The following is an 18,055-nucleotide window of genomic DNA, read 5'->3' on the forward strand; positions in this document are numbered from 1 at the left end:
CAGCAGTTAGCAGAGATTTAAGCATGATTACACTAAAGTCCTGATGTGAGGCCTGTGGCTCTCGCATTGTTCTTTGAAACACCCTCCATGAGGTCAGAAGTCGTGTAGGTAGTTCTTGAAGTCGGAGAAAGTAAGCCTCCCTGCGCCACATGTGTTGAATTATGCTCTTAGTCAGCTTACAGGTGCTTCTAGTTAAAGCTTCTTGATGCATTAACTGTGAAATCTTAATGTTCCCCACGGCTTCAAATGTTGGCAAATTTAAAACAGCCTATTAAAATAATTCTGTTCAGGCATAAAGAACCAGGCATGCTCTCACTTGAAATGAATTGTTCTGGGCCATTAGATTATTATTGTTTGTACATATATTGCTCCCATGCTGTATTCGTGGTGTCACATCATGTTGGTTAGAACAATTACGTGGATGATTTTACAAATGTTCTTTCTCCCAGAAATCCCTCCACCCTCTGCCTCCTGAGAGCCATCCGGCTGCAGCCAGATCCATGAAACTGCTCGCCAAGATTCCCAAAGATGCTGAAGCTGTCATTGTTTTAGTTGGTAAGCTCTGATCGTTTTGACAAATTACATTAGTCAGAGGGATTATGTCTTTTATTTTCTTCTTTTGTAAGAAATTCTCAGGGGATGAATCTGTTGGTGTTAAAGCCCTCTTCAAATGAAACGTACAATTATAAAATTACATGGCAGTATAAATCCAGAGAAATGACGTACTCACTAATGGATCAGAAATCTGTGTATTTCAAATCATTCCGGTTTTCACTGGAGTTTGAGTGCTCAGCTTCAAAGTCCCGGAGGACCTGAAGAAGTTTAAACTTAGTGCTACAAGTTTTCTTCATTTAAACTTAAAACAAAAAAATAACCATCCCTTATTGAGAAATGGGAATATCTCAAACTGATCTTGTGGTGCTTTGTCATTGTTTCCTTCCAGGCTGTGTTGAGTTTCTGGAGCAGCCGGCCATGGCCTTCGTCAGGCTGAATGAAGCCGTCCTTCTGGAGTCGGTCCTGGAGGTCCCCGTCCCTGTTCGCTTTCTTTTCGTACTGCTCGGTCCCAGTCAGTCCAACATGGACTATCACGAGATCGGTCGCTCCTTCTCTACTTTAATGTCTGACAAGGTACGTCTGAAACTGAAGCAATGTAAAATGACATTTCAGTCACAAAGTAATGGAGCTGATTCACCACAAGTAGGTTGCATAAAAAGCACAAAAGACATTGGATTGAGTAGATTATTCACTTTTAAACAAAGTGGAAAGTTGGTGCAACGTTTTAGCTCAGTTGGTAGAGCAGGCGCCCTACATACAGAGACTACAGTCCTGGTTGCACCGGTCACAGGATCAATTCCCCATTAAGTGCATGTCATGCTCCCATTAAGTGCATGTCATGCCCCCTCTCTATCTATCTACACTTCCTGTCTCTCTCAAGCTGTCCTATCAGAATAAAGATAAAAGCACATTCAAAAATGAAACATAGAGGAAACATTCATTCAAAGCATGATCCGAAAAGGCAGCTGGACCTAGTATACATTTTTCTTCCCCTTCTTCAGTTCTCTTCCAAACTGCTGGACTAAGCTCTGTCCAGAATCTGAACTTTGCCAACATACAGTCCCCTGCAGTCTCCCTTGCTCTGTGTGACCTGAACTACAGTGCTCTGTTTGTGCTGAGGTGATTTGTCCTGAGGGTGAACCACTTTCCGTCTCTGTGTGTGGGAGGGCTTGAAATGAACCGGGATGTTGTGTTTGCTGAAAATTCTCCTGAATGTCTCTGATACTCCGGATAAGTAAACCACACAGCATTGTTATTCCATACTTATCCAGAGTATCAGAGACATTCAGGAGAATTTAAAGAAACATTGGCAGGCGAGATAGATTCATGAAGTTTATACTTCTAATTCATTTTCAGACGTTTCAGTCAAATGAAATAAGAGATTGCAATACGTCTTTCTCTTTCTGTAAATATAACTTTCTGTCAGTCTGCTTGTTTTTGGGTGTATTTCTCCTTTATACACGTGACTGAGCTTTGCATTTTGTTATTATATGGAATTTAACAACACTTGAGAAGTTGAATAAGAACCAACAGATCCTTTAAAGTGCACAGATCTATCAGTTATGAATCACAGACCAACTCTTCTAACATTGAGTCGCCTTTTTCGGCCCTCTAATAAAGATGCTCCATTGTTTCCTGTTGTAGAGTTTCCACGAGGTGGCCTACTTCGCTGACGACAGACAGGACCTCCTGAACGGTATCAATGAGTTCTTGGACTGCAGCATCGTCATTCCACCCTCGGACGTGGAGGGCAAAGACCTCCTGAAGACGGTGGCTGATTTCCAGAAGCAGATGCTGCGCAAGAGGAAAGAGAGAGAACTCAAGAAGCAACAATCCACAGCTGGCATCGAGCTGAACAACAAAGGTAGTCCGCCAAGTCCTTTACCAGCCTCCTTTTCAAAGCAAATCTGCTACTGCTGGGTTCCAGGGGTTCTTCAAAAAACAATGTTAGCCCAGCAGATCAACGACTGATCCCAAAAGACCAACATCCTTCAAATTCCGTGCAGACCATTTACATCTTTATTAAACATAGATGTGGACTGTGTTTCAAAGAAGAAAATCTAAGGGGTAAACAACAACTACAAAAGTTGATGTCTTTTTATGTATAAATAGTTATCACTTACAAAAAACAAAGCTTCTAGAGCTAAGACTGGAAGAAACAGTACTTGCAGTGCTTGTCTATGGCTGCTTGTCTACGGCTGCCTCTCTCCCTCTGTTAAATGAATATCCTTCAGCAAAGGGATTGAGGCAGCTGTGGACAAGCAGCATGCACTGAAAAAAATAACTGTTGAGGGCAGCAGTACACCAGAAACTGTTCTATTCTGCAAGAATGAACAGGACTGCCTTCAGGGGAGCACATTGCAGCAATATCGTGTTGGTGTATATAGGGCAAAGCAATCTGCTGAAACAATACCACAACTTTTTGTACCTATTAATCATTTCATAGGCAAGTAAAAAGATACACATATTTTTTATATGAAACAGTCGTTACAGTCCTTGTTCAGTATAACTTTAACAAGGTGCTTAAAAAGATAAATGTGCAATGACACTTTTTTACAGTATATGATCCATCTTAATGTGACTGTTTCTTTGAACTGTTTTGTTGTTTGTAAGTTTTATTTTGATATGCAGGGAAAAAAACATCATAGTTTTGGGTATGGATGTAAGGATATATCACCTTTTTGTTTGAGTCTAGTTGAGGGAACTCAGGACTTTGTGGTCCAGATAATAGAGGTGCTTTATATTTCTAGCATTGTACATTAAAATTACTAAATATATATATATATATAAAATGTACAAAGTTTCTCACTGTGTTGCCCAGGCTTTCCAAGAAGAGAATCATTTAAAAAGGTCTTAGATCGTGTCATATTTGAGAGTAAGTTGTAAGTGCTATCCTCAAACATCTAGGCTCTACTGTGTTCATATAATAACACTCAAACAGGAGTACAGTGCTTTTGTTGGGGACTACTTTCTGCAGCGTATTATTTATCAGCAGTGAGGCTCAGGTTGAAGTTCCCAAGGCCATCCAGATGTTTACATTCCTGCTTTAACACTATGCTGGACTTGAATAGTGTTTTGTTAATATGACATTTACCATTATGGTATGTAATGAACTCTGTACCAAACTCTCCAGAGGTGAGTCCAGAAGAGGAGGAGGAGGGAGACCAGGAGGTGGACCCTTTGAAGCGCTCAGGGATCCCTTTCGGAGGCCTGATCCACGACATCCGTCACCGCTATCCTCAGTATGTCAGCGACCTTAAAGATGCTATGGACATGCAGTGCGTCGCCGCCGTCATCTTCATCTACTTTGCTGCACTGTCGCCGACAATTACCTTTGGAGGCCTGCTGGGTAAACAGAAGCTTCATCACAGAAGAGTATGACTTTCATGTTCATTTCATAATAGTGATTGAAAAATGTGTTTCTGCTGTTTGCACATGCAGGAGAGAAAACAGAAGGCATGATGGGAGTCACAGAGCTCATTGTGTCCACTGCTGCCCTTGGAGTTATTTTCTCGCTGCTCGGTGGTCAGCCTCTCCTCATCATCGGCTTCTCAGGACCTTTGTTGGTGTTTGAAGAAGCGTATTACAAGGTACTTTATCCAAACACGGATCTTTTGAATCAGTAGCTGTCGGATAATGCCCTTTTGTGAAAGCTTTTTTACATCTTGTCATCATGTCGGTGTCTTTCCACCCAGTTCTGTCAGGCTCATGAATTTGAGTACCTGACTGGTCGGGTGTGGATCGGTTTCTGGCTCATCTTCATCGTCCTGGTGCTTGTAGCGGCAGAGGGAAGCTTCATGGTCCGCTACATCTCACCCTTCACCCAGGAGATCTTTGCTTTCCTCATCTCCCTTATCTTCATATATGAGACTTTTTCAAAGCTCATCAAGGTAACTTTTATAACCAACTACCACACTAAGCTTGATAAGACGCGTCCAAGAGCTGAACTGAATCCTTCCTCTGTCTGTGTCTAGGTGTTTCAGGAACATCCACTGATGGCCATATATCCCACTGACTCTACTCCAGCCACTGGGCTCAGAGACTATGAAGGCCCTGTCTTCAACCAGCCCAACACTGCTCTCCTGTCTCTGGTCCTCATGATGGGAACTTTCTTTATTGCTTTCTTCCTCAGGAAATTTAGAAACAGTCGGTTTTTAGGAGGCAAGGTAAACCGCTTCACTGGGTCTCTTTAGCTTGTTGGATTCAGACGATGGAGAATTATTATTATTATTATTATTATTATGGAGAGTTAATGTCAACAAAGACATGATGGCATGGTGTGGTCCTGACCAACATTCCATATGTTTTACCCTCGGTTTTAACAAACTGGTTGGATGTATTTCCTATCTGAGTACTTTTCTCAATACTCACATTTACACCAACTTTCAGTCATCCTCTGTTCCAACATTATTTAATTTCTTGGCTCATTACAGCCAGCACTTACATCCTTATACAAATACTCATGAAATAAACAAAGGAATAGACCCTTTCAAAATAAAGTTGTCCTCTTGAGCAGGGGTTCCCTAAGTGGGGGTTGCGTGACACTAAAGGGGGCGAGATATCTTCCAGATTTTTATTTTTATTTTTTTAAAGGCACTATGAGGAGTTTTTCACCAGCTGAGAAACAGACTGAAACCAACACTGATGCCTCTTTATGACCTTCAAAAGCAAACAAAACCATAAACAACAACACTTATGCCTTCTCTGTTGTCATTTTAATACCTTAAACCACTCAGAGGGGGTAGGTGTCAGACCACATGATTGACATTTGGCTTTAGAAACTCCCTTTTTTAGCTGTTTTCATGGCAAATAATCACATTGAGTGATACATCTGTCTGTTAAAAGACAGCAGGGTGAGGTTTTTGTTGAAAACACTACTTTTGCATGTACAGAACAAGAAATAAGAGGTATCACTTTGTCCACAATGGGGTGCCAAAATTGATATAAATCAAAAGTTCCTCACAGCAGCTTTAAGTAATTGAAAGTTGCATATTTTACCCATTGTTGTAAATATAACAAAAAAACATCAGTAGCAGCAGGTTTAGGAAACAGCAACATGTGTATGAAGCTTGGCTAATTTCATCAGATCAGCTAAATTAAGTATTAAGCAACATTTTAATTACATCCAGGGACAGTGGGGGTCGTGAGTCTTTGGTACCTGTATTTTCTGGGTCCCGGACTGAAAAGTTAGGGAACCCATGCTCTTGAGCACATACACTCTGCAGGTTTCCTCTGAATTTACTTGATTTAAAAAGCTCATACAGATAACACAAGCCTACACAAAAATGGCTTTTGTTGTTTGTTGCATTGTACATTATGTATATCACATTATGTCACAACTACAGCTGTGGTAACATTTACATTAAATACAAGGTTATGCTTTCACTTTAAATAATGACAAATCATGTTTACTATTTTTATGCATGCATGTGATTAGAAATATTCCAATATTTATCTAGACTACCAGTCAAAAGTTTGGAAACACCTTCTCATTCAAGGGTTTGTATTTATTTTAATCATTTGAAACATTGTAGATTAATACCAAAGACATCCAAACAATGAAAGAACATATATGGAATTATTTAATGAACAAAAAAGTGTTAAACAAAGCAGAATATGTTTTATATTGTAGATTCTGTAAAGTAGCCCCCTTTTTCCTTCATGACAGCTTTGCACACTCTTGGTATTCTCTCAGTCTGCTTCATGAAGTGGTCTCCTGGAATGGTTTCTAATTAACATGAGCCTTGTCAAGAGTTCATTTGTAGAATGACTTGCCTTCTTAATGTGTTTGAGATCATCAGTTGTGTTGTTCAGAGGTAGGGTTAGTACACAATGGATAGCCCTATTTGACTACTGTTGTAATCCAGATTATGGCAAAATCAGATTATTTCATAGTCTTGATGTCTTCAGTATTAATCTACAATGTTGAAAATAATTAAAATAAATAAAAAACATTGACTGAGAAGGTGTGTCCAAACTTTTGACTGGTAGTGTATGTGTATTAGAAATAGTCAAATATCTATCAGCTCCTTATATCGTCCTTGCATATATATGTTTTATTTGACATGTACTGTCCAGGCCAGGGTAGTTTCAGAGAAATAGTGACTCAGTGTTCAGTAAGAGGTGTTTCTCTTTGTTTTCCTCTCTTTGTGGTTTTATCTGAACTCTGGTAAAGTGTTCCTTTTGATTAGATTCAGTTACGGTTTGTTTTCTCACTACCTCCAGGTCAGGAGAATCATCGGTGACTTTGGCATCCCCATCTCAATTCTTCTGTCAGTATTTTTGGATTATGCCATCACGGATACTTACACACAGGTGAGTGAAGTGTCAGATTTTTAGGTCAATCATCCTTATGACAGCTTTGATGTTTCCTCATGTTGAAACATGATGTCTGTTTACTTTCAGAAACTCAACGTGCCATCAGGCTTCTCCGTCACCTCTCCTGATAAGCGCGGTTGGTTCATCAGTCCCTTCGGGGACAAGCAGCCGTTTCCCACCTGGATGATGGGAGCGTCTGTTGTACCTGCACTTCTTGTCTTCATCCTCATTTTCATGGAGACTCAGATCACTTCGTACGTACATTAAATGATCCTCAGTAGTGATGCAACATATAGCTTTATTTCTCACTAACTTACCTAACGTGTCCATTTCACTCCAACCTGTCAGACTCATAGTCAGTAAGAAGGAGCGCCGGCTGGTCAAAGGCTCAGGCTTCCACCTGGATCTTCTTCTCATCGTCATCCTCGGTGCCATCTGTCCTCTGTTCGGCCTGCCGTGGCTCACCGCCGCCACCGTGCGCTCCGTCACCCACGTCAACGCCCTCACCGTCATGAGCAAAGCCACGGCGCCTGGAGAGAAGCCTATGATACAGGAAGTGAAAGAGCAGAGGCTGACCGGGCTCCTCGTGGCCGTTCTTGTTGGTAAGATGACGGAGAAAGATGGAAATCCTTCAGGACTGGGGATCGATCATTCACACTGTGTGAGCCAAGACTGTATTAGTCTACAGATGTCATGGAGGGAATTATTACTTTGGGAAAAACAACTTGATAAAAAACAGAACAGTTAAAGTAGTGTTACTTTTTCCAGGCCCATCATGTTCTCCTCACTGAACACTATTTCCTCTTGCAAGATGAAAACATGCTTCCCTTGTGTAGCAACTTCAAGAACGTATTACTAACACGACAGCACATCTGGATCAGACTTCACAAAGAGGAGACGGTGCTCTGGACCAACTCTACAGCAATTATTCTACTTAATAATATGCTTTGTGTTTTATATTTTCATTATCATAATGCCTGAATTAGACTCTAAAAACAAACAGGAGTTCAAAGGTGCAGAGTGGCGCCTCTGCAGCTCCTGCATGTCTGGGCATTCATGAAGCACGAATATACCAAGAGCTTAAAAACTGATTTTAGATTCTGTTTACAAATTCTGATCTAAGTGACCCTCACTGTTAACCATCGACAGTGACTTTTCCAAATGAAAATAGCTGAAGTTGAACAGCATGTCTGACATTTCTACATTTTTCTCCTCCACTGGCGAGCGCTGTTTTTCCAGCAGAATATCTTGTTTCAATTAAGGTGGTTCCCAAAGTCGTCTTAAGTATAGTTTAATCCAGTTTGGGTACACAACCATTATGACTCACCATGATTGTTGAGCTTTTATTTGATTGAAATGCTGTTCAGATCAGGAATAAGGCCTTTTGGATTAGCTCAAGTAGTGTTTTAACTAAGTCAGCTGAACAGTGGATATGTTTCAAATAAACAGTAATTACAGCCTGTTTATCATGAGGGCTGCTCCCATGTTGGAGGAATGACTCCCTCTCCGTTGTATATTTTTCTGCAGTATCTGAAAACTATCTGATATCATTTAAAACCTCATCTTTAACCTCCTCATCAGGTATGTCCATAGTGATGACAGACTGGCTCGGCCTCATCCCTCTGGCTGTGCTCTTCGGGATCTTCCTGTACATGGGGGTCACCTCTCTGACGGGCATCCAACTGTACGAACGCATCACACTTATGGTCACACCCGCCAAACATCACCCCGACCACATCTACGTCACTAAGGTAACACAATAAGCAACAAGAATGTTTACATGCCCTCGTCTTCTGTTATTAGTGGTGAGATGAGAAAAGCCAAACCCAGCTGAGTGGTAGCTGCAGCAAAAGTTCAGGCAGCCTCTGGTCTGCAGTGTTGGTTTTGAGCTTGGTTTGGTAGAATTATCTGATTATTTAGACTCCTCTCTACAAGCTACATGATCATTACTCCGGCTCTTATTACTGCGTAAGTCTTCACCTCCTTTACATCCAGCAAATGTCAATTCTGTTCCACCAGAGTTCCATGGAGGGATGGAGTTTATTTAACAGTTTAACATCAACACAGTAAGGTTTCTCTATCTGATCATCAGAGTTTTAAGACTTTAGCCTCTGAAAACATGAAAATTCTTATGATATTGTTTACTCTTATAGTCTTTGTTTATCCAGCTTGCTGCTTTGTGTCTGTAATTCAAGGCGCACTTGCACACATAATACACACACGAGAGAATAATCAGTACAACCTGGCGTTGACACAGGACAGTAAGTTTCCATTGGAGCTCTTCAGCTGGCAAATTCAGATTCCTGCAAACTTCATGTTGTCCAAACAGGCGCTGCAGATCCTGCATGTTTCATAAGCATGGCTGTGAGTCTTTTTGGGGAGTACATAAGCTGGATGATGAGGCAGGAGGAGGTTCATATCCAGTGGTGGACAAAGTACACAGATTCATTACTGAAGTCAAAGTATAGATCCTCCTGGTCAAATATTACTCCAACACAAGTGAAAGTTGTTCAGTCAGATTAGTACTTGAGTTAAAGTCCTGGAGTACTTGCTTTTAAAAATACTGAAGTATTCAAAGTACTTTTTAAAATATCTCTAAATGTATTTTCACAAAGCATGAGTGCAGCCAAGAATGCATGGGTGAACATTCTGCTAAATTCTGATTTACATGATTTCATATCTAAAAAGTACACCTTGAAATATAAACTAAGTTACTACAAGCACAGACAAGTTTACAATGTTCATCTGGAATAAAACAAGTGTGTTAGCTACAGACCTCCACATGCTGTCTCAGGTTAGATGGTGATGTTTTGTAGGCTGTGATGAAGATTGTGTGGTATACAGATCAGAGATTTACAACAATACAAACAATCATTCTTTATTTCAAAACCTCAAACGTGGGTTTAAAATATGACCATGGTCAAGTAGAGAATCATCATCCTTCTTGGCCATAGCCATCATCACCTGGACTAAATGAACGCACTGATCTGAATAACGTTTGATCTGCATTTGATCTACACTCAACCGAGGTACAGCTACACCACTGAGACAAACCAAACAGAAGTACACAAATGGTTTACAGTCTTCGGGATCTGATTTCAAAAAATTTAATTTATCAGCTGACTTCAAAGATAAAGTAGTGAGTATCTAGAGCACTAATAAAAATGTGGTGGAGTCAAAAGTATGATATTTGTCTTTCAAATGTAGTGGAGTAAAAGTAATAAGTTCCCCCAAAAATAATACTCAAGTAAAGTACAGATACTCAAAAATGTACTCAAGTACAGTACTCAAGTAAATGTACTTTATTACTGTCCACCACTGTTAATATCAAAAGAGAGGATTCTATCTCTTACTGCTAGTCGTCAGGTGCTGATACAAACACTGAAGCAGACTTTGCTTCTGTTCACTCTGGCTGTATGGAGACCTCTTCATAATAAGCTTCAAGTGTAAATGATGGGAGGCTCCACTCAGCCTCTTTGTTCAGCTCAATAAAAGTGTTCTGTGAGTTTATCTAATGTAAGAAAAATGATCCAAACTTTGTGATTTGATTATGAAATTCCCTCTTTTGTTTTTGGTTTGACTCAGACGGCTCAGCCAAGAGACACTCTCTTTGGGAACATTCAGAGAGTTTTTCATGTGAAAGAGATTCAACATATTATCTCTGAGTAAACGTATGAATACATTTTTCCACTGCACAAGAACTGAAGATCATGTCTCGGATCACTCCCATTGGACGCCTGTTCAAAAGGATCTGTGTGTTGTTTATACTGACCATTAAAAACAAATCTTTCATTTGATGATAAAACGTCCAAAGAATTTTATTAGAAAAAATCTGAAGGACAGAAAACAAACCTCGTCTTCTTCTGCTTCACATCAAAAGACTTTCAAACAGCAATGTTTGAACATCAAGACTGACAGAATACATGAAAACATACAAGGATTCAGATTAACCAAGCAGGAGACACTACGATACACACGTTGAATGAAAACTTGAACAGAGTTTTTTTATGTTTGAACAAAGGAGAAAAAGGGAGGATGACATCGACTAAGAGCAAAGGAGTTAGCTCCCTAACAATCAGTAGATGAGCAGAATCATAATGCAGGTGTATCATTTACTTTAAGATAAATTCAAAAAAGACACAACAAGGATTACATAACAAATAAAAGTGACATCAGCAACTCTTGCAGAAAATATGGCATGACTCAGGCATGTTTACTCTTACATACAGTACATCTACATTACATTACTTACAGTTTCCCATCCATTTCTCTTGCCTACCTTAACCAGGCTATTAAGTCCCACTTAGGAACTGTGTGCATTGTCACAATATCTATGGATCAGGGAGGTTGTCATAGTACTGGTGGGCCTCTCCTGGTAGCACTGGCTTCATTGCCCGCACCTCATTGACAGTAACTGGTACTTTACTGGATTTCTCCCACGGATAAATAAAGTATCTCTGATTCTGCCATCTTGTATTTTACACCTAGTCAAATCGACGACTTATGCAGAGAGTAATTGTAATGAATGTTACAAACACTCTGATTGGCTGATTCAGTTTGCCACTCAGGCACAGTGAATCAGTAGCGTTAGGAGAGTAGAGTAAAATATGACTTAGGCAAGACGAGGTGAGGCTAACGATGTGACACATTCTACTCTGACAGAAAGTGTTATAACCACAAAACAAAATAGATCCTCACCTCTTTAAGTTTCTACCAGAGCTGGTGCTAGATCTTGTTTTGAGTATCGATACCTTCATGGATAGATTCATTTTCTCTTTAGTTTGCACAGCGCAATCATCCTGTCTGTTTAATCAGTCCATAAAATAAACATTTATCTTAGATGTGGCCTTTTTTTTATGTGAATTTGATGAAGAAATGACAAAAAATGGAATAAAATTAATCATCACATTTGTTAATATATTGTACATACATTACCAGTCACACGTTTGGACACACCTTCTCATTCAATGGTTTTTATTTGTTTTAATTGTTTTCAACATTGTAGATTAATACTGAAGACATCAAAACTATGAAATAATCTGGTTTTACCATAATCTGGATTACAACAGTAGTCAAATAGGGCTATCCACTGTGGACTAACCCTACCTCTGAACAACACAACTGATGGTCTCAAACACATTAAGAAGGCAAGTCATTCTACAAATGAACTCTTGACAAGGCTCATGTTAATTAGAAACCATTCCAGGAGACCACTTCATGAAGCAGACTGAGAGAATACCAAGAGTGTGCAAAGCTGTCATGAAGGAAAAAGAGGGCTACTTTACAGAATCTAAAATATAAAACATATTCTGCTTTGTTTAACACTTTTTTGTTCATTAAATAATTCCATATATGTTCTTTCATAGTTTTGATGTCTTCAGTATGAATCTACAGTGTTTACAATAATTAAAATAAATACAAACCCCTGATGAGAAGGTGTTTCCAAACTTTTGACTGGTAGTGTATGTGAAGATGCTTTCAGTTTGTAAGTAATGAGCATCTGCACATTCATTTGTAGAGTTGAAGTCAAATAATGTTTGATATGAAGCTCTATGGATAGAGCTGAAACACAGAAAACCTCTGTTGTATTTTTCTCAAAAGTGTAGGATTATCCACTAGATGGAGCCAAAAACATGCAGGACTTTCTTCAAAGGAGGGAAACTTCAGGATTCAGTTCAGTCCAGTGTATCTTAATATGTCTTTGAGTATCTCTTTATGCCATATGTCTGTGCGTGTGTGTGTATAAGTAAAAGGGATATTGTTTCATCTTCTCAAATAACCACCACATGTGTTTTTTCAGGTGAAGACATGGCGTATGAACATGTTCACCCTGTTTCAGCTGGGATGCATTGTGGCTCTGTGGGTAGTGAAATCCACTGAGGCCTCCCTGGCGTTCCCCTTCGTCCTCATCATGACGGTGCCGCTGCGTCGCCTCATCCTCTCCAGGATTTTTGAGGAACGTGAGCTGCAGGCGGTGAGTTTGGTTGCAGGCACTGTCCAGGAATGTTTGGATCTCTGCCACAAAAATCTGATCCCAAACAGCCTCTGGATGCTTATTTCACAGTGAATTTAACACTGGATGGAAGTTGGCATGTTTATGTATCTGCTAACAATCCATAAAGAAATCCTACAAATGAACTTGAAATGATTTCCTCCCCTGTGATCTTGGACAGTTTTCTCATCCAATTATTTTCATATGATATGCAAATATTTCTCTTTGCTCTGAGTTTTAACCAGAAAAGGTTTCACAGCCCATCCTGAGGCAGCACTGCCTGTTTTCTTGGTTAGATCCCCCAAACCCATACATGTCATCACTGTGACATTAAAACCCAGCCGTTCCAAAATGTCAATTTATTCAGGATGGAGGATAAACAGCTTGGTTCTGACCTGACCACCATTCATTCTGTGTTCATCCAAAGGTCTCATGAACCCAAAGCTCTGCAGAGCTTCTTTACTACTTCACTTCATACCTGAAAGTGGAGTTAGAGAAGTCCTTGACTCGACCTCCGTCATGTCTATCCCCTCAGTGTAGAAATGTTCCATCAAATGTTTAACAGCAGTCTTGAGATGAAGTGCAGGAACACTTTAAGTGATCCACTCAACCTACAGTACAACAGAGCTACAGGATCTTGTCATTCTTGGGCTAGATGTCTTTAAGTTTTTGCTATTTTTTAAGGTTGGTGTTGCTTTTACTTTCTGTAATACTCAAGTTGGTAAGACTCTAACCTCTGTCCAACAGTGAAATGTTTGCACACTTTAGTTTTCTGTGGATCCAGCAAATTTGATATAATTTGTTAGTTAAGGAACTGAATGTTGCTGCTAGGCATACTTATGCTAAGCTAACATTGCTAGCTTTTGTAGTTCCATACTAAAGGCTGATTTATATTTCTGCGTCGAATCGACGTCGTAGCCTACGCTGGAGGTCCGCACAGCTCCTGTACCTACTCAGAGGCCGGTGCACATAGCTGACGTGCACCTCCTCCGAAATGTAACTACTCGTTGCATCGACAAGGACCACAAGCCCTGGGATTGGTCGGCTTGGCGGCGTTGTATTTTCCGCATTTACAGCACTTCCGGGATCCCTGCTCAGCGACCATATATTTAATTTCCTCTCTATTCTTCATGTAATCATGTCTGTATGATAAACAGCAACATGTATCAGCTGTAGATTAACATAACACGCTCTGAATCACTGTGGAAAAGTAAACATGAGATGATAGCGAGGCCAGAAGCAGGCGACCAGCTATCAGAGAGACCACACTGCCCTCAAGCGTTTCGTCGGAGAATTGCTGCGCGACACGGGCAACACATCGACGCACAAGTAGGTGGTGCTCATGTCCGCCTCAGCCCCTGTGGCCTAGGGGCGACGCATAAGTATAAATCAGCCTCCTTAAGAATAAAGAAATGTGACCATTATAGCTCCTCTTCTCAAACATCCTGCTGACATTGAATACAGGCCTTCCCAATAATCTAGTATTTTTCATTTAACAGTTATGATTCATATGTGACAAAAAAAGTAAAGTTAGAAGTAGGGATGTGTGTGCGTAGTCGACTGAACAATAAAATCCTGAATTTGATTTGTTTGTTTTCTTTCAGCTGGATTGCGACGAGGACTCTCCTAACTTTGATGAAGATGGACGAGACGAGTACAACGAGATCCACATGCTTGTCTAAGTTTTAAATTGGACCTTGCCAATTGGACGTCCTCCTTCATCGTACGGCTCTGATCAGTCAGAGCGAGCCTCTTTGCAGCGTTTCTCTGCAGAGTGGGAGGAGCTCCTGAAACAGTGTTTATAAAAGAATCTGGATGTATATCTGGATGATCACCTTTTACCCTCATTTAGTCCAGGTTTTTTTAAAAGAGCACACCTGATGTTAGATCCCTGTGTGTTGTGTTTTACCCCCCTGAAGATCTCATTGTGTCAGAGGCCATAAAAAAAAAACCTGAGGACGATGCAACTATAGCAGAATAAGCTTACCCCATATGAACATTTTTACCATCCTTTATCCCAAATATCCCTTTAATTACTCTGCAGGTTGTGGGCGAAAGTGCAATGTTGATGAGGACCTTTATGACTACAGGAAGCGGAATAATTTAACCATTGTTCTTGCCTGAAGGTGGGATCCAGGGTCGATTAGCTCATATTTTAAGCAGATTTTCTTCAAAAGTCAAAATATTTCTGTCTAATTGACCCTAAATCTCAAAGCCCTGAATTCTACTGCCTCTGTAAGTCAGCTGCCTGATTTCCTTTGTACCACTGCCGTTGCAATGATGTGCAAACAAGGAGTTAAATTGTCCTTTTCCTTTCTGTACAGACTTCTTGTAATGAGCACTTTGACTGGGCAAAAGTTCACTTTTGCCGCTGCCAACCGAGCTCCCTGGCACAAAGCCTCCTCCCTGAATGTAGTCTCCCCTTGAAGCCAAAATCCCTCCAGAGACTGTGCAAGCCTCTTCATGGGGTGTTACTGTACTTTGTTAGGTGTTTAATGCCCAACATACCAGTACTCTTACCCTCTCATTGTTACCTTGGATGTATACTGTAAGTAAATAGCTGACATGGTCTAAACCTTATTTTTCTACTTTGTTGTACCTATTTATTTTGTGACCTTTGGACTTAATACCAGAATCTTAGTGGTGTTTAGACTCCAAATACTTCTAGCTATACAAGTATAAAATAAAAGAACATTGTGTAGGTTGAGACATTCAAACAAAAAATGTCATTATTCACCCCTTCTTTCATCTCTCTGCACTATTTCCATAGCGTGGTGCATTTTTCACACGTGTCATGAATAATATAATAACACACTGGAGTGGAAAAGCATAGAAACTAAGCAAACACACAAGCACTGAAAACGCTGGGGAACAGTTGAGTGTTGGCAGGATGTATGAATGATGCATTGTACAGTACCACTGTGAGCTTGGAATTATAATGTACCATCTGTGTTCAGAGTTGTTTTGAAATGCCCAGAGATTTAGTTTTCACCTCCTATATTTTCGAGCCCACTATAGAATTTTAATTACCATTCAGCTGTGACACTTTTCAGAAACACTACTTCTGCTGCACAAAAACACCAGTTGTCAGTTACTGTACAGAGGAATTACACATAATTTGACTGGAGGCCTGTGTTGTGTATAGTTCTGTGGAAGGCCTGTGGATTGGATTCTTAGACTAACACGCCACCAGGAGCGTAAATAAGGAGCAGACATAGCCTCTTAGTTCCAAGAGTGATAGAAGTGAAGAAAGTGCCTTAAACCTGCGTTCTGTTTAATAGCCAGCAGGGGGCGACTCTGAGTCTAGGTGCATAGAAGCAGATGAAAAAAGGAGCGTACTTCAGGTTTGATTTATCACCTCACTAGAAAATGTCCTGCTGAGTTATTGGTCTGCCTCGCTAGGACTGACAGTATGACTTTATATTCATAAATTGTTGTAAAATCCGATCTAGTGTAGAGTAGTACAGCTTGATACCACAGGATAGAGATGTCCAAACTATTCATGACCTCACGACCACCTCTGGTTTTAAAACAACAAGATTGCAACAGGCAAGGTGCCGAATTTAAAGCTTCAAAGAGGGGTGGGGAGGAGTGACATCATAGCGGCTGTGTGCATCTCTTTTATACAGTTTATGGTCGACCCAAGAGGAAAGCCAGAAAGCACAAAATCAATGAGGAAAGGTGTTAAAGATCTACTCTGACAACTCTGGGACATGGTGTGTCAGCTTTCTCAAACAAGATAAAAAGGACAGAAATAGCAGATTGAAGAGGAGGCACTTGGACTTGATGCTCTGAAGTGAAATGATTGCTCATCTTTTTGAGCTCTGATCAAGTTCAAGGGTGATGGAGGAACATTTAGATTTTAACTATTTTTTATGCTTCTGCAAAAATCTGAATATTTTTTCTTCTATCCTACAGAATTGTATTTCTTTCTGTTCAACTTTTCACTGTATCTGCAAAGAAATATATGTTGGAATCAGTCAAATACACAGTGTTACAGCTGAGAAGTTTTGTAAATAGTTGTAAAAATGACAAAAAAAACTCATATATTCATAGTTATTTTGTAATTACCTGATGAGTATGAATACTTCTGCAAAAACAATCAACTGAAGAAAGCGCTAAAAAGGAAAGGACTCGTGAAATGAAAAACATTTAAAATCAGAACATCCTCGTAATGATCCGCAGTGTAGCAGTGTTTTTCTACTCAGACCACACAGATTAGTATATCTCATTTTACATGACCATGCCCTACATTACGAGCCATGCAGGAATTCTGTCTCAGGGGAAACTGACCTTTGATCTGTAAATATTGCTTCCCAGCCTTTCAGTTTGTTGTCTCCTTTGTGTACATAAAGCGGTCAAGGCAATCCAACACTTGCGATGTAAAAATATATGGCTTACAGTTCAGGCTTTTGTGTCAGACAAAGGAAAAAAGGAGGTCAAGTGAAGAGAATGATGTGTTTACTGGAGTGCAGTCACATGGAATTCAAACTGTAAATTAAAACCTTTATTTTCCCTCCATTGTTGTCTGTAAGCCTACATTTGAAGATATACTTTGATGTGAAGCATGCACCTGCTGCGGTCTGTATTTAATTCTGCAGCTCCTCAAGTTAATGAGTGACTGAATGTGCTTTTCATTAGCACTGTAGAGCAGTTTCATAGAAAATCAGCTGCACCATTAATGGACCTTTTCAACCACGTGTTTATGTTTCAGGGTTCACAAAGACTTGAATGACAAACTTTGGGCAAAGATATGTTTCTCTATTATACTTGGTCACACTGTGTTCATGACATGAATGAATGTAAATGTTCAGTTTGTGTATTTTCCGGCACATGTTTTGCTTGACACGTTAAGCTAAGCTGAGTCCAACATATGGAGCTCCATTAAGGACAAAAGCCACTGAGTGATAGCTGAATGTTGACGGTTTAAGCACACAGACAGATTATGTGTTAGATGTATGCACACAGTTGTAACCAAACTCTCTGAAATACTAATTTTGAGCCAACCTTTAACCCTGACAGATAACTTAAAAAAAACAAGGAAATGTTCATCTAACTTTATTGTATCTTCATTGTATTTATTTTAAATAATATGTCACAGAGTGTCCCTGCAGGAATGTCTGAAATGATTGTCTTTGTCATAGAGATTTCTTCCCTTTTCAAGGAATTAAATTATAGTCTGAACAATGA

The 18,055-nt window shown here is 39.9% G+C and overlaps 1 protein-coding gene across 1 annotated transcript in view; it reads left to right on the top strand.

Moving 5' to 3' along the window:
• slc4a3 (solute carrier family 4 member 3) overlaps positions 1-18,055 on the top strand; it is an 81,324-nt gene extending 63,269 nt beyond the window's left edge. The window contains exons 11-23 of the mRNA XM_034693465.1: positions 450-555; positions 944-1,128; positions 2,200-2,419; positions 3,689-3,904; positions 3,997-4,145; positions 4,251-4,445; positions 4,530-4,721; positions 6,781-6,870; positions 6,961-7,127; positions 7,222-7,475; positions 8,455-8,624; positions 12,674-12,847; positions 14,470-18,055. Coding sequence (XP_034549356.1) covers positions 450-555; positions 944-1,128; positions 2,200-2,419; positions 3,689-3,904; positions 3,997-4,145; positions 4,251-4,445; positions 4,530-4,721; positions 6,781-6,870; positions 6,961-7,127; positions 7,222-7,475; positions 8,455-8,624; positions 12,674-12,847; positions 14,470-14,547 — 2,196 coding nt within the window. The 3' untranslated portion in view covers positions 14,548-18,055. The remainder of the gene's footprint in view (positions 1-449; positions 556-943; positions 1,129-2,199; positions 2,420-3,688; positions 3,905-3,996; positions 4,146-4,250; positions 4,446-4,529; positions 4,722-6,780; positions 6,871-6,960; positions 7,128-7,221; positions 7,476-8,454; positions 8,625-12,673; positions 12,848-14,469) is intronic.

Source organism: Notolabrus celidotus, chromosome 10 (genome assembly GCF_009762535.1).
Source record: "Notolabrus celidotus isolate fNotCel1 chromosome 10, fNotCel1.pri, whole genome shotgun sequence".
Lineage (NCBI taxonomy): Eukaryota > Metazoa > Chordata > Actinopteri > Labriformes > Labridae > Notolabrus > Notolabrus celidotus.